This window comes from Nilaparvata lugens, chromosome 1, assembly GCF_014356525.2.
Source record: "Nilaparvata lugens isolate BPH chromosome 1, ASM1435652v1, whole genome shotgun sequence".
In the NCBI taxonomy this organism is placed as follows: domain Eukaryota; kingdom Metazoa; phylum Arthropoda; class Insecta; order Hemiptera; family Delphacidae; genus Nilaparvata; species Nilaparvata lugens.
In genome coordinates this window covers 30,190,121-30,206,207 of record NC_052504.1, presented here as the reverse complement: position 1 = coordinate 30,206,207, position 16,087 = coordinate 30,190,121, and the positions used below count along the sequence as shown (strand labels likewise).

The following is a 16,087-nucleotide window of genomic DNA, read 5'->3' as shown; positions in this document are numbered from 1 at the left end:
ATTCGTTTCTTTGTTATCACTCCTTTGATGTTGTTATGGAAAACTCAATACTATTAAAAACTCCGCCAGAGGCTTTAGTAAATTCACGAATTTCAACAGTGAACAGTCATGGGTTCTCCAAACCTAGTATTGAAGATTCATTTTTTATAATCATATATCTGGAATTATTTCCAATAATTGCTGTATTAATTTGGTGTTTCTGTGCTTCAACTTCAATTGAAATTTAAAAGAGAGTTTTAGTTTTATCATGTTACGATAAATTCTGCAATACTTGAAAACACAAATCCGTCTACAATATTTACTTGTAATAATTATATGAGACTGTTTTAGCATGCAAATTAAATTTATAGCTTAACATGCCTGATTTGCAAAAATGAATACAGTAATTAATTATGAATTTCTAGGATTCTAGTAGAGCATTTATTAGTCAACTTTTTCTTAAAAAAATACTCTTACTCTGCAGTAGGTACTTCTACTTCAACTTGAATGCTACTTTATCTATTGCTCTCTTACCCAAGACCTTATCTTGAAAAAATACCCAAAAATTCAACTTGTAAAATACAGATACCAATAATAAACGAATACGATCCGAATAATTTGTGAACAATACAAGCTATGAATGGTGTGGTCAATGAACTTATCCTTTTAAAGGCATCCAATAGGAACAATAATGTGAATCATGAGTCAATAAGGTAGTAGTATATACTATTTTCATAATAACGTCTTCAAACGAATGAAATATCTCAAACATTTGAAATGTTAATGGAAGTGGTCGTCTCACTTTAATTTGGCAAATATTTTTTTCTCAAATAGAATCAGTAGTACCTTTGATGCTATCATCAAGTAACTCTGTAAAATAAATAGATATTTATTGTACTTCTATGTACCAGTAACAATGTGGATCGGTTGAAATTGAACTTAGTTGAGTAGAAACTCACCCCCCCCCCCACAAACATTAACATTCTTTAACCATCGGTTTAGACCTCAGAATTGTGAAAACACTGAATATGATAATCAATCACTTTTACTATCATAGCAAATATCACTGCTATTTTTTTGAAATCTCCTCTCAAACTTACTTCAAAAAACATTTACGAGAACTGAAATCTGAAAAAATAATTGATAACAATGGATAAATGTTTATGACTAGTCATCAACTACACAGTCAAGGGATTGTGAGGAGCAATAGTTGAAGTTTCGGCTATAATAAAACTTTTCAGTTTATTAAAACAATGCTGGAGCTTTGTTTACTTGAGAAACTTTACAGTCTACATCTGTCATCGAATATGGCAAAACTGGTGAGTAAAAACACTGGTATCTTGAATTCTGAATCAATTAAATTAGTTATTCTTTCATAATAAAACATTTTTTGAGCATTTTTCAAAATATTTTTTCTCTTAGATTCATTTTTTAATTATGAATGACCTTACAAGACTCACAATGGTCAAAGTGAAATGGTCATGAAAACATGCACTCTTGCTTTAAAATGGTTTCGATTTGGAACTCTTGGAATAAAATTCATATAAATGAATTAAAAATAAAATCCATGCACTCTTGGAATAGAATGGTTTCGATTTGTGTATTCTGTAAAATATTGCATCCTTCTCGAAGTACTATTGTATGAAAGTATTCGTATTTGAAAAAAATATATTGATATTGTTAAGTGATTAGTAACGGTAGCTATTTTTAAGCTAACCTATGGGTCAACAATTTATTCTCTATCAGAATGATACTATATACTCGAAAACATTGTATCATGGAATACGCTTGATGACATAGTTTTGCATTAGGCCTGCCTGCTTACTCAGTAATTCTGACTAAATGAAATATTGTAACTCATTTCTTACAGCATTGATGAGTCTACTGTTCTAAATTAATGCTGCGCTGTTAATTCTCAACTGTTTTCCCAAATTATTGGTTTCATTATTGGATTAGTTTTCAGATTGCGTTGCAGAAAATACCGTAGTTTCTACCTTTGTAGTGTATACTCAAGAACCTGCCCTGTTTTCCCGGTGAGTTTCCAGTTTCATTTTAATAATAAAAAATATTTGAGTAATTCAATCCTATGCATGTAATCATATATTATAATTCCAATTAATAAATACTATGTGTGATAAGATATATACATAAGTTATAGCAAGCTGTCTTATATTGATACCTTAATAATCTAAATCTGAGAAGGTCCATATATTCTAAAATCCAATTGAGGTTCCGTAATAAATTAATTACCATAAATAATATTAAGTGAATGAAACATTACAGTTGACAGAATAGTTTTATTTAATATTACGGTAATAGAAAAATGTTTTTTCTCTCATCTGTAACTTATAACGATTTGGGATGATTCATAGTGAATAGAACCAACTCAATCATTTAAAGCATGATAAAATTATAATCTAACTAATTATCTGCGACTTCTCTTTCTTCAGTTACCAAGGATAATAGTATTTCACCTACCAATGTTATTTTTGTAACATAAATAAATAAAATCAATTCACAAAAAAATATCTCTGGGAAAAGCATTACATGTTGTAGAAATAAAATATTATTCATCTTTCAAGAATTCTGACTCAAGAAACTTTTGGTGAATTGTTAAATATGTGGTTGAAAAATATTGTTATTAGTAGGCAACAAAACTTTTTCAATTTGAGTTCAATGTAGGCCTAACCATGTCACATGTCATACCATCACAGACTGTACCGGTATATTATCGCATTATTGTAATAACTGTATATCGGCACCTTCATGTATACTAATTTTAATGGTTTCTTCTCTGTCTGTATGGTGATTACAAGAATATACTCCTAACTATTAATGTGTTTATTCAATCTTGCATTTTAACGAAACTTCATAAGCATATAAACAATATAACTTTCGTATTAAGTCTCTCTGACTCACTTAATTTAGTTCGCTTCAATTCAAGTAATATCATAGCCACCTCTAATACAAGGCCCCGGCCTACGATATTGCAACGTAGGTCTAGAATCTATTACATGATTGGTGAAAAAGATTTTTAAAAATCCCAGCTGATCTTTTTCACCAATCATGTATTAGATTCTTGGCCTACACTGCGACGTTGCAATATCGTAGGCCAGGGCCTTTTATTAGAGGTGGCTATGATATTACTTGAATTGGAACGAACTAAATTAAGTGAGTCAGAGAGACTTAATACGAAAGTTATATTTTTTATATGCTTATGCAGTTTCGTTAAAATGCAAGATTGAATAAACACATTAATAGTTAGGAGTATATTCTTGTAATCACCATACAGAGAAGAAACCATTGAAATTAGTATACATGAAAATGCATGAGTTTTAGAGTTAATCTCACTTCAGTCAACGGTAATTATTTAAATACATTAAGTAGATGGAATGTTATTTATAAAGAATTGGTAGAATATTCGTAAAAAATCACGTGTCAAAAATAATATTCAGTTTGTCGAAAAAAATCAAGTGTCAAAAATATTCAGTTAGTAAATAAATATACACAAATAAAGATGTATGAGAAAATCTCACAGAATTGAATTACCAGTACAGTCAATGGAATGGTGCTTGAGGTTTACCATTCATCTTCTATCTCTTTAGAAATTTTTGAAGCATACAAGCTCTCTTTATCTGTATACAGGATACTGATTGAAAACAAATTAAATCACTAGCACTATTTTATTTGGAATTTACAATAGTATTTGCTCATATTAGTTTTGAACATTAAAATTTATACCGACTTTCTCCGTTCATTTCAATGAAATAACGCAATTGAAAGTATTCTTTTTACTTTCCTTGCCCTATTACCATAGGTAAGGAAAGTATTGCTTTCCAAAAAATTTAATGTACCCCAATTTCTAAATTTCTATACGTTTCAAGGTCCCCTGAGTCCAAAAAAGTGTTTTTTTGGTATTGGTCTGTATGTGTGTGTGTGTGTGTGTGTGTGTGTGTGTGTGTGTGTGTGTGTGTGTGTGTGTGTATGAGTGTATGTGCGTCTGTGTACACGATATCTCATCTCCCAATCAACGAAATAACTTGAAATCTGGAACTTAAGGTTCTTACACTATAAGGATTCGACACGAACAATTTCGATCAAATGCAATTCAAGAAGGCGACTAAAATGGCAAAAATGTTGTCAAAAACCGGGTTTTTCGCGATTTTCTCAAAAACGGCTCCAACGATTCTGATCAAATTCATACCTAAAATAGTCATTGATAAGCTCTATCAACTGCCACAAGTCCCATATCTGTAAAAATTTCAGGAGCTTCGCCCCATCTATGCAAAGTTTGATTTTAGATTACCAATTATCAGGCTTCAGATACAGTTTAAACAAAAAAATTCAAGTGGAAAAGATTGATCATGGAAATCTCTACAATTAATGTTTAGTAACATTTTCACTTAAAATTGAAAATAAGCTTGAAATTCGTGAAAATGTTATCATTTCAATTGCAAACTGTTGGCAACTGTTGATTCTATTAAATCATTCACTATGAAGAGATAGCAGACTTCGTGTGTCTGCAGCGTTAATGTCCTGTCACCAGCTGGCTTAGATCTTTAAATAGTAGTCTTGAGTTGCGCGGGAACATTAGCGTCAGTTGATCAATTTTCATAACGGCAAGGAAAGTTGTGTGAATGCGCCACACCAGATTTTTTATTGTTCTACTTGACTTGTATATTGTATATCATATACTTGTATGTTATACTATATATAATAAGTAAACAACTGGTTCACACACGTACGGGATAGGAAATTCACGAATGATGCATCATCACGTCTGAAATTTTGCATATAGATTCTCAATTTATGGAGGCTGGTTATATGCTTATTCTAAACTCTTCAAGATTTCAGTATCAAGTTTGCGATTAGTCAAATTTTTAATTGGACCCTTAAGGCTGTTCGGAACACATTTTTATTATTTAAATTGGATAATCTTTTTCAATATAATTGTTAAGATCATTATAAGAGTGAGAAAAAGTGGCAACTAAAATCTTTAAGTGGTCTAATAAGCGAGTTAAGGGAGTTATGGGTCGTTAAAGTGCTCATTCCGTTTTCTTTCCAGATCATAAATTGTTTCGATTATATTAACAGAACTTCTCTTAAAAATAAAAAAATGTATCTTTCCAAACTAAAACATTTTATTCCCCATATCGTTCATAAATAAAAAAGTAAAATCTTTTGTAAATTCGATAACTTGTTTATTTTGGCATAAATCGCGAAAAAACGCATATTAAAACAAAGCCAATGATATACTGAATGTATAAAAAAACGCAAATGGAAAATTCGAATCCGTTTATGATGTGGAAAGAAAACTGAGTTCAACACTTCAACAACCCATAACTCGCTTATTAGACCACTTGAAAGTTTCAGTTTCCACTTTTTCTCAATCTTAGAATAATCTTAACAATTGTATTGAAAAAGATTATCCAATTTAAATAAAAAAGTGTACCATACAGCCTCAAGGAGCACGGGTACAGAATTGAAAATATCTATCATGCATTATTTTTTCTATTCAATTGTCTCACTTTTTTATTTATAAATTTATCATTTGAACCTGTCACGTTTTAAAATACCGAAGATATTATTTTATTTGAAGACTTTTGATTTTGACTTTTGAAATGATATTACAGGTATGGTTTCCTTCTGAATAGAAACCATGTTAGCTTACAACAGCCGATCGGACTCCCTCCACAAATTGGGGATAGAGAATTTCCAAACGAACAGCATCTTGGGTGGAAGCAGTGTGGGTCTGACAACGGATGATCGTCCACCAGGTGAATTTATTTACTCAATATTCTATCAAATCATGAGTCTAGAACTTAGGCATTAGAATTTCCGTTAAAATTTGACTTTTCAAATTGTCTTTCATATGGAAGACAAATTCTTACGATTAATTGAAAGAATTAAGGAAAATCCTTCAAATGTCTTCCGCTGGGAAAACCATCCGCTTCACGTGAATACTCTTTCTGATACCTTTTGACTGATCATATAGAAAATAACAATGAAAAAGTGGAAGAATAAAGTGTAAACTGGACTTGAGACTGATGAATGCTGATTGGGCTATTACTATCTTCAACTTTAATCCTATTTGATAGACATGTTTAATATTAAAATTGAAAAACTTGTCTACCTTCTTTGTGAAAAAGGTTCTATTATATGTCCACTTTAGTAAGAATGGTATAGCTTAGATACCAGATGATATCTTGGCGCTAGACTAGAAGTTTAGTATAATTTTTCATTCAAATTATTCAATAAAAAACTCATCTCAACAAATTCTATACATCTTGAAATTTAAAACTAGTCTGAGATAACTATTGATTGCAAAACTTACTGCTATTAGCCTACTTATTGTTATAATATTGCCATATTTTATGCTGTTTCCACCAGGTTGTTTGCAAAGGTTATGGAAAAGTCACTACCCGTCAGTGCGTTACTGCACTAAGTGTGGAAACTACAAATGTTCGCACAGAAACCTAACGCCTCTGATTTTTGGATTCTTTCTTGGACTCATCTACATTACTTCTCTTTCGCTGTTTCTATTGATCAACATGGAAAGTAAGTACTGTAGACCTTTAAGGCATACAACAATAATTATTATATTATTTTCCATAAAGTAATTACCGTATTACAATTATTTTACTATCACAGTCATGTTACATTCTATTTTTCTATTTTCAAATGATCTGTTAAATTGTTTTTGTAAAATAAATTATAATAGAACAATCTATCCATCCACTCGAAATGTTGCGAAGATTTCTACTTTTGAAACATATCAATGAAATAAATATGCCGGTGCTTTTAAATCTCAGCTATACCATTTGCTCTATTTTTGTAAAATGAGTTGACTTGAAAAAAGTCATAGTTGACTTACAAACTTTCTCTAAATTTCAAAACTGTATTATTCGGATGCTGCCTAATGATCTTGAATGTAAAATAGAACTCCAATTATCCGAATTGATTAGAACCGGACCTCATTCGGTTAATCAAGTTATTCGGATGATTGGAGCTTAAAAGAAAAACAGAAAATTTAAAAAAATACCTTTATTAAATATATTATAGTATAATTTACTTCAATTATGACCGGTTAAAAAATACTTAACTGTATAAATCGAAGTTCGCTAAAAAAATAAGAGTCAATGCTTTCAAAAAATATCCGAAACTATCGGAAGCTTAGCCTACTTTCTTCTCAAATTGATTCGGATAATCAGAGTTCGGATAATTGGAGTTCTACTATAAATTACTAGGGTATTTTTTTGTATTTTTAAGAAATGAATCGGGATTTGTTCTTTAGAAACTTCGACATACAAGCAATTTTCTTATTAAAATTATTTTTCATAGTCCAGCCACTAATCAATCAGAATAATCCCAATACCTACTTTGTCAGTTGCTAAATTACCGTACTGAAACATTTGTTCAATGTCTTTGATATGGCTAAAATGTAGGCTTTAATGTTTTGTGAATAGCCATTATCCTTTGTATATAATTTATGAAATAATCACAATAAATAACTTGAATCTATTGAATTACAATTGTCCTTGCTCTTATCTTCAGTTTTAAATAATAAAGGAAATAATTATTTTATATTTTAAGAAAAATATATAATGATAGACTAATTATTGTGAGAAGCTAACTATCATCATTCTGTAGCAATGAATTACTAAAATAATAGTATTTGTTAAACTCATCTATTTCCATTGAAAATAATGGTTAAAGTAGTACAAATATTACTCCTGAATAATTTATTCTTTTTTCAATTACAGAAGTAGAGCGAGGAGCGCAAATTCTCCATCTTCTTATCAGACCACACAGTTTAGAACGGTCGAATCCATTCATAAACATACCAATGAACGGGACTAATGAAACAGCTCTTGCAATTTATCCAACAACGCAAATTGTAATAAGCAATACAACTGTGTTGTTAAATTCCAGCCACTCTGACAATACAAACTCCTCCACAATTCCCGAAGATGCTAATTCCAATTCAAGCTCGAAATTTTCATCACAAGATAGCAGTCCATCACAATTGAAGACCAACTTGCTGAAACAATATTTGAAAAATAATGAGGTGGATGGCATCAAATTGGAAGACGTTGTCAATGAGAATATTGTTAAAGGATTAAGCCAGATTTTAAGCATAATCGAAGAAAAGAAGAACATGTCTGGTGTCGAATCGGCAAAGTCATCGACGCCCAACTCGCGTGAAACAGTTTTCGATAGAAATCATTTGGCAAATGAGTATCATATCGGTAGTCGAAAAAGAAGAAGCATCGAGTCAAGATACAGCGTTGAAATCAGTTACATTTATGATGAGTTCATGAAACAGATAAAGAGCTTCAATGACTGCGTTTTAAAACTGAAAGAGTTTTTAAATTTAATCGAAGAAATAAAGAAACAGACCGGAGATTTATCAGTCGACGAGAGACAATTTACAAAGAAAATTATGGATGAAATTTACAGGAAGTGTACTACCTTGTTGATGGAGGAAAACAATATGAATCATTGTGTGAATTGCTCTCCAAACAATAATAATCAAACTACAGGTATATCGGATCAGATAAAACCTGAAAAACCTCCTGCATCTTCAAATACCGTCAACTATTATTCAGTTACTGGTCCCTCGATAGACTCTGAACCCGGCCTAACTGATTATGTGGGTAGTCAAAGAAATCATCCCTACAGCTTTGAAACAAACAAATTCATCAACCAGCCATCATTCATTCCACCATCAGGTCCAGGGATCTCCGCGTCTGGCGGTCGTCCTTACGAGAAAATACAAACAAGCCAGCAGCTATCCGTATCGCCACAATCAGTCTATCCTTACCCTCAACAGCCAGCCACTGCTGACGATGGTCAGACCAGTGATAATATCTACCTTGCTTGCAAGAATAAACATCTTGAAAATATTAACTACCAAAGACTACCTAGTAATGATTTTGGATTGCAATCTCTCCCTCAGCAAACTATATGCAACCAATGTATATTGAACGCAAGACAAAGTAATTATGGAACTAGTGGATTGAATGGAAACCAAATGGACGGCCGTGCTATTCATGTACCCACTGCTATGTCATCTCCCAATCCATACATAATACCTACAGCTAATGGTGGTAGACCGTTGTTCTCCCCGCAACCAGGTTTAGCTCCTTATAAAAATTTAGCTCCGAATGGGAATGTCAACTCATATTATGATATGCCTGGATTACCGTACTCCTCGGGCATTGAAGTGAAGCCTCAAGCTCCTGTCGTCGACAGTCAGCCTGCCACACTGGAGTGCAATGTTCTCGATTCCCTGCGCACCGTCAACTTCCCCACTGTCCCCGGTGTGGCCGAGACGCGGCATTCTGACGAGGAACACTATCCAGTCAACAGTCACGACCGAAGCAGCAATGAAACCATCAATCCAAGGATGTATCTAAGTATGTAGCACACTTTAACATAATCATCCAACAATCTAATTTCATATTATAGCTCCAATTTCCTATATAATTAAGTTTAACTGATCTCCTAGTCCTAGTTAATTTCTAGATGCAGTCATGGAGTATCTTTACTGTTCATTTTGAGGAGATTTTTAGAATTTCAACCACAACATAGTTTACAGTTCGTGTAGAGATGTAGAGAGATGTTGTTAAACAACATCTTTTGGCAATGTTTTCTTGTGCGAATGACTGATGTAAGTACATTTTATCACAAATATTATAATAATTTATTCTTCTGTTAATCAATTAACATGTAGCAGAGTAGCATGTATGAACGAGGTGTACGGAGCTCAGGTATTCGAATGTACAACCTGTTGCCATCTCACTTAGAATAATTATCAGGGAGGAAATTTAGAATTCTTTTGAGAAGGAAACTGCTGTCAATTGGTGCATATTCAGTGGAGGAATTTAATGAATATTACAAACCTCAAGTTGGAGGTTTAAGAGGATAACACACATTTTCTTGTGGTATAAATTTGACAAATCCATATACCCCTTTTGTAGGAGGTCAGTGGATGAACTGAAATGAAAAAATGTATTAATATTATAATATTTTTTTTATGTCATACAGTTATTAAATAACAGACTAGTGTAACTTGATATTTTTTCTATTCTTTTATAATATTCTTCTATAATCTTTTTAGTAGCCTACCTAAATTACAATCTGTTATATCTAGTTATTTCAAAACCACCATAATACATATTTTTTATGTCATACAGTTATTAAATAACAGACTAGTTATCAAACTTGATATTTTTTTCTATTCTTTTATAATATTCTTCTATAATCTTTTTAGTACCTAAATTTATTACAATCTGTTATATCTAGTTATTTCAAAACCACCATAATACATATCAAGTTAAACAATTCATTAGAAAGTATTATGATGGATAGATAAAATATAAAATAGAAATTTAGGATGAATAAATAATATTTTTATGGATGAGAAAAATATGCATTTCAAATTTTCTTCACTTTATTTTTGTATTATTACTTCAAAGCAGATTACACTCTATTTGTTTCAGTATTGAATTATAATAAAATTTATGCTCATGAGTCTAAATTAAGTTATAAATATATGATAATTTTCATCATTTTATCCACAACTCTGTGATCACCTATATTCTTTGTTTATGTTAGTTTTGTACTTTACCAGTTCAGAAATGTGATTACGGCCAGATAAACTGCTTGGACGGTGACTGCGTGGCGGTGTCAGCTGTGTGCGATGGCAGAGTCGATTGCAGCGATGCAAGTGACGAAATGTCGTGTCCGTGTCGGAAGCGCGTCGACAAGAGTCGTCTCTGCGACAAGTACTTCGATTGTCCGAATGGAGAGGACGAATTGGGATGCGGTCGTGAGTAGAATTCACATTAAGAATTCATCGTTCGAAGATTACCTATATTTTATTTTCTTGGTGAAGTTCTAATTTGTTGGGAAAATTATTTCAGCTTTTCAAGCTCATTTATGCTCTTTTTTATACAATCCTTAGTTGTAATTATTAAAGTATTCAAGTATTTTAATCAGTCCTGTTTGTTAGCAACTAATCGATACAAGACATTACAGCATTTTGTGCTTTATACTGAATAACTTCTTACTGTTCTTATAGATACAACAACCTTTTTTTCAGTGGTGATTTGAAAATCACTCATTTTTCAAATAGCTCCAATTCCTTCTTATTATGAGATTAATATATGAGGGTAATTTTTTCACAGACAGGCGGTTGGGGGCGTCTTTCACAGAGAGCTTATCGTCCCCACCAAACACCCTGTGATCGGTGCGGCCAGACCGTCAATTGTTGTTAGTTATAGACTTACAAACATGGCCGCCTCACTTGAGTCTTGCGTCAAGTGATAGTTACGTAGCGTTATTTGTTTTTGCAAGCAAAATGTTATAGTTCAGCATAAATCTAACGAAAAATGATTCAAGTGTACGCAAAAAACCTTATGACTGATAATGTTGTGCTTGAATGGTCATGAAACCAAATGGCTTCTCCAGAAAATCAAATAAGATAATTTCGATCACCCACCATACAAACCTGACTTGTCTACTAATAACTAAATTATAACTTTTGCCCAAACTGAGACATGACTTTGAGGGCAGAGCTTCCGTATTAACGAGGAGCTCCAAAACAAAGTCATAGCCTATTTGGCGGTAGCATTTTAAAAAGATGGCTTTGGTAGGCTGGTCTTCTGGTATGAAAAATGTCTCAACCTTCACGGAAATTAAATAATATTCATAATAATAAGAATAATTATAAGTTGAAGAATAATCATAAGTGTAAGTAACGTTTGGTGAAAAATATAAAATTCTTGTATATATGGTATACATTCGTCATTTATTTATTGCCAATTGGAGGTTGAAAAAAATGACCCTCGTAAATCAGTAGAGGTGCGTACAGACATAATGCACTACGAACACGCGCATTTCGCTTTACATCACCTGATGCTATCCTATTATATTAAGCGAGCAATTTCTGTATTTTTATATTTATATCTGGTTATTTATGTTAAACGGATCTCGAAAACGGCTCTAACGATTTTCACGAAATTTTGAACTTAGTAGGTTTATGATATAAAAATTCGATTGCACTAGGTCTCATCCTTGGGGAAACTCGCTAAACGACATTAAAAGGATAATTCATCCTTGGCTGAAACAGCTGTTGATAGTAAAAAACTGGGTAAGCGAGTGAGTATGTGAAAAATCAAAATATCGCATCCCCGATATTCATAAGATGACATTATAACCAGCTGTGAAATATAAACACGATCATTTTAGAAAATTGTGTTCTGTTTATCAATAAATAAAAATAACGAGCGAAGCTCGGTGCCCCGATATTACTTATTATATCTGTAACTCTGTATCCTACTATATCTGTACAAATACATATATAATAAGTATAGCATCAGCTGATTTAAAGCGTGATACGCGTGTTCGTGACGTGTTCTGAAGGGAACTATTTTAATCAATGATTTATCTTATTCAATATTTGAATTTTATCTGAACGTTAAAAAATGTTCAATGGATTTTGATTTTCTTTTAGATAGATGAATTGTTTTTTGCTGTTTGATTGAAGATTGTCCAAAGGACTCATTCAGCTGCGATGACTGGAGTCATGATGGAACCCGCACCACTTGTGTGATGATCGAACAGCGGTGTGACGGAATCGCGCACTGCCCCAACGCCAAAGATGAAGCCGACTGCTCCGTACTCAGGAGCACAATCAGCAGAAAAGAGGTGAGACATTTCTCTCTTGATCGGCGGGGGGAAGGAAGGCCGCAACTCGAATCAGCCTAAACGATTTATTAATTGAGAAATGGCTGTATTCTGTTGATGAATGCTTCGAGATAGATTGACGCATCTATAATCACTCTTACACAATCGAATAGGTACTTGTAATTCATTTGTTTATTACGGATGATGCTCACATTACCTTTTTAGCTTTTTAGACTGAAGAGTTAACCAGACCGACTAAGCTTACTTTTATATAATAATTGAAGTTTTTCTTCTATTATTGAAATTAAATTATAGTCTAAACATTTCAGACAGTTACTTGTATTGACTGTCTATGATGTAGTTTGTGAATATTAACGACAAATAAAATTCTTGATTCTTGAGATTAATCATTGAATATTCTCTTCCTTAAAATGTATAATCAATCTATACTTTGTTTTTTCCATTCAAATATTTTTTTTTTTTTGCTTATTTTTGCAGCTCTTGATTTTTGCAATATTGATGTGTTACCATATTGGGTTCTACTGCAATACAATAATATCTATGATTTGTAGGGTATTCTTCAGAAGTTCGCATATATTCTGATTCATAGATTCTTTTGAACCGTATACGTGCATTCTCCCATATTCATTCAATTCAATTTAATTCATTCTTTACTCTCGTGAGCATTTTCACAAATACATGTACATCGTCAGGTACATGGACTTTAAATAAGAGCAAATATCAAAGATTAATTACAGACATACAAAAGATTTGATGTACGATAACGACAAAAATTATTCAATTTGGTTTGAAGGATTTTAATGTATTCAGTTTTAATTGAAACATTCTTGTTTATCCTTACTTTATTGGAGATTGAAACTCTTAACTTGAAGTACTATTTTGAGTTATTATTGAAGTTAGTAAAACATTATTACTGTATTATTATCTTTGCAGTCGTTCTCGGTACCATCTTCTCAAGGCATTTTACATAGAAATTGGCAAGGCAATTGGTATCCTGCCTGCCCAGATCTCAGGACCGGATCTTCTGTTTGGGCCAATACTGCTTGCTCTGCTGAAGTAGGAAATTCCCTGTAAGTACGATTTTAATCTTAACAGTTCCTTTTCAATACGATTTCCTCAAATCACGAAAATGTATATACTATAAAATATTATTTCATTCTTTCTAGTAATGCTACAATGTTATTAGGTTTATTTCCGAACAGGGGACATACAATTCGGTGTTACTTCTATGTGCCATTTACATATAATGTAAGAAGATTCCCACAGATTTAATTCCTATCCAACGATCAATATGTAACAATAATTCATTCATTTTTGGAATATTATTAGATCCAAGCATCTACGGACCTATACAAAATAATTGTTTACCGAAATTTTCCGTCAAATTTCGTTCTGTTTTGGTTCTGACCAATATCGAAACAATAGGAGAAAATTAGAGAAGAAGCCCCTTTTCTTCTGAGACCGAGAATACGATGGGAGGCGAGATTTAATAAAGATGGATTATAGAGGAGGGAGAAGATTTATTGAAGACAGATGCTTGGAGGAATGTTGTTGAGGAGGCCAAAGTCCACAATGGGATCAGAGCTAAAAATATCGAAACTCAATTGTTAGAGCCACAACAATCAAACACTTTCAATTTTCTAACTGGATCCCAACTTGTTTGTTCAAGACCAGTACTAAAGAAACCATTTATCTACTATGGTAAAATACTCTTGGATCTTGAAAATGTTGAAATATTTATGTTTTCAAAATGCACCAAATAATAACTGAATGGGTCATAACTTGTTTTATTCTCTGTTACAGGCCTCCAAAACTGGAATACTTGTCGGTCTCACATCATTATAATGGTTTGTTCCTGACTCCTATTGATGACGAGCATTTAGCCTTGACAAATGGCTGCGGAAAAACCGGAATTGCAACATTTGTTACATGTGCTGACATGCAGTGTGGAACTAGAATGTACAAGCCATCATCTGAAGAGAGAAATGAAGATTACGATTCTATTGATGACTCAAATTTCCACTTTTGCTCATAAATATCGACTTTTTCAAACGTTTCTTTATGCATTTCTATGATTGAAATACCTGAAAGCTAGAACAATTACATTGAAAATTGGATTGAAAACAATGTCTGATTAAGATACGCTTGATTTTTGATGACTAAGCAGTTCAGAGCACATGTTATTGGAACATGCTTTTCAATATTCAAGTTTTTTATAATAGAATGTTAGAATATTATTTGATTCTACTAATTTTAGACTGAATTATTTTCTTTGAAAAGATTTTTTTTCTACTGAATTATTGAAACGCCGTCACCAGGGCGTCCTGGCTAGAAGAACAATGACTTTGACTAGAGTGAGGTTCACGCTGTAATGGCAGTATTTGATTAGAAATGGCGTTGCTATCCTTGTCTATCATTCTACAATGCAGATAGCTATCCTTTTCTAGCTCCGGAATGTTGTGAGATAGTTTTTCAACAATGTAGAAATACAATCAATTAGCGAAATATTTTATCTCAATTATATTATGAAATTTCATTTATTCATCATTGGCAATTTTTTTATTCCATTTTATTTGAAAGTTACAGTATTTCTGTTAAGTAATAATCATACTGAATTAATAGCTCACTACTTATTTTGTATCAGTTCCGCCAACAATATAATTATTATTTTAATAAGTCATCGTAATCTTCTCATAGTACGCCTGCGCGGTGCTATCTCTCCCGGGGCTCTAGTCGCATACCTCGCCCGGGGTAACTAGCTAGGCCTAGTACAACAGTCGCTTGCTCGCCTCTGCTAGATTCAGTCGGTCACACCCTACCTCTTGTAAATGCTTCGTTCAAACCTCTCCTCCAAAGTCGCTACTCAGTATATTCATATTCCTCTGTTTTATTATATCTCTCATTGCTTGAACTGATGTCAAGCTGGTCCTTCGGAAATTTAATTCATAGTTTTACGATTCAAATCATTACTGTGCTCTAAAAACATTATTCTGTTCTCGTCCTCAAACCCAATAACAATCAATTTCCTTGACGAATAAAATGTTATTGATTATTTTAAATAAGAATGAACAGTTACACCCAGTTGAAAGAAACCCAGTTAACTTTTAATTCCGATTAAATGCCATGAGAACCAATCAGAGAAGCATTCTTCTCAGAGAAACCTTCTCTGATTGGTTCTCGTGGAATTTAATCGTAACTGAAATTTAACCGGCTTTTGTGCAACCGGTACTAAATATTCAATATTACATTAGATATATCGGTATATTTTATAGAAGGCAGTGGCAAGGGAGAGAATCGACAACCTGTTCTTTTATCTTTCTCCTCTGTCATTATAACGTGGACCTCACTATAGTGCCCGGTCTTTGGTAACTATGGTAAGACATAGAATTGAACT

At 32.7% G+C, this 16,087-nt stretch overlaps 1 protein-coding gene across 1 annotated transcript in view; it reads left to right on the top strand.

Moving 5' to 3' along the window:
- Nucleotides 1-1,753: 1,753 nt before the first annotated feature.
- Nucleotides 1,754-16,087, top strand: part of LOC111048626 (serine protease nudel) — a 35,395-nt gene continuing 21,061 nt past the window's right edge. The window contains exons 1-8 of the mRNA XM_039421301.1: nucleotides 1,754-2,012; nucleotides 5,613-5,756; nucleotides 6,370-6,537; nucleotides 7,743-9,398; nucleotides 10,616-10,813; nucleotides 12,533-12,693; nucleotides 13,627-13,763; nucleotides 14,497-14,720. Coding sequence (XP_039277235.1) covers nucleotides 5,639-5,756; nucleotides 6,370-6,537; nucleotides 7,743-9,398; nucleotides 10,616-10,813; nucleotides 12,533-12,693; nucleotides 13,627-13,763; nucleotides 14,497-14,720 — 2,662 coding nt within the window. The 5' untranslated portion in view covers nucleotides 1,754-2,012; nucleotides 5,613-5,638. The remainder of the gene's footprint in view (nucleotides 2,013-5,612; nucleotides 5,757-6,369; nucleotides 6,538-7,742; nucleotides 9,399-10,615; nucleotides 10,814-12,532; nucleotides 12,694-13,626; nucleotides 13,764-14,496; nucleotides 14,721-16,087) is intronic.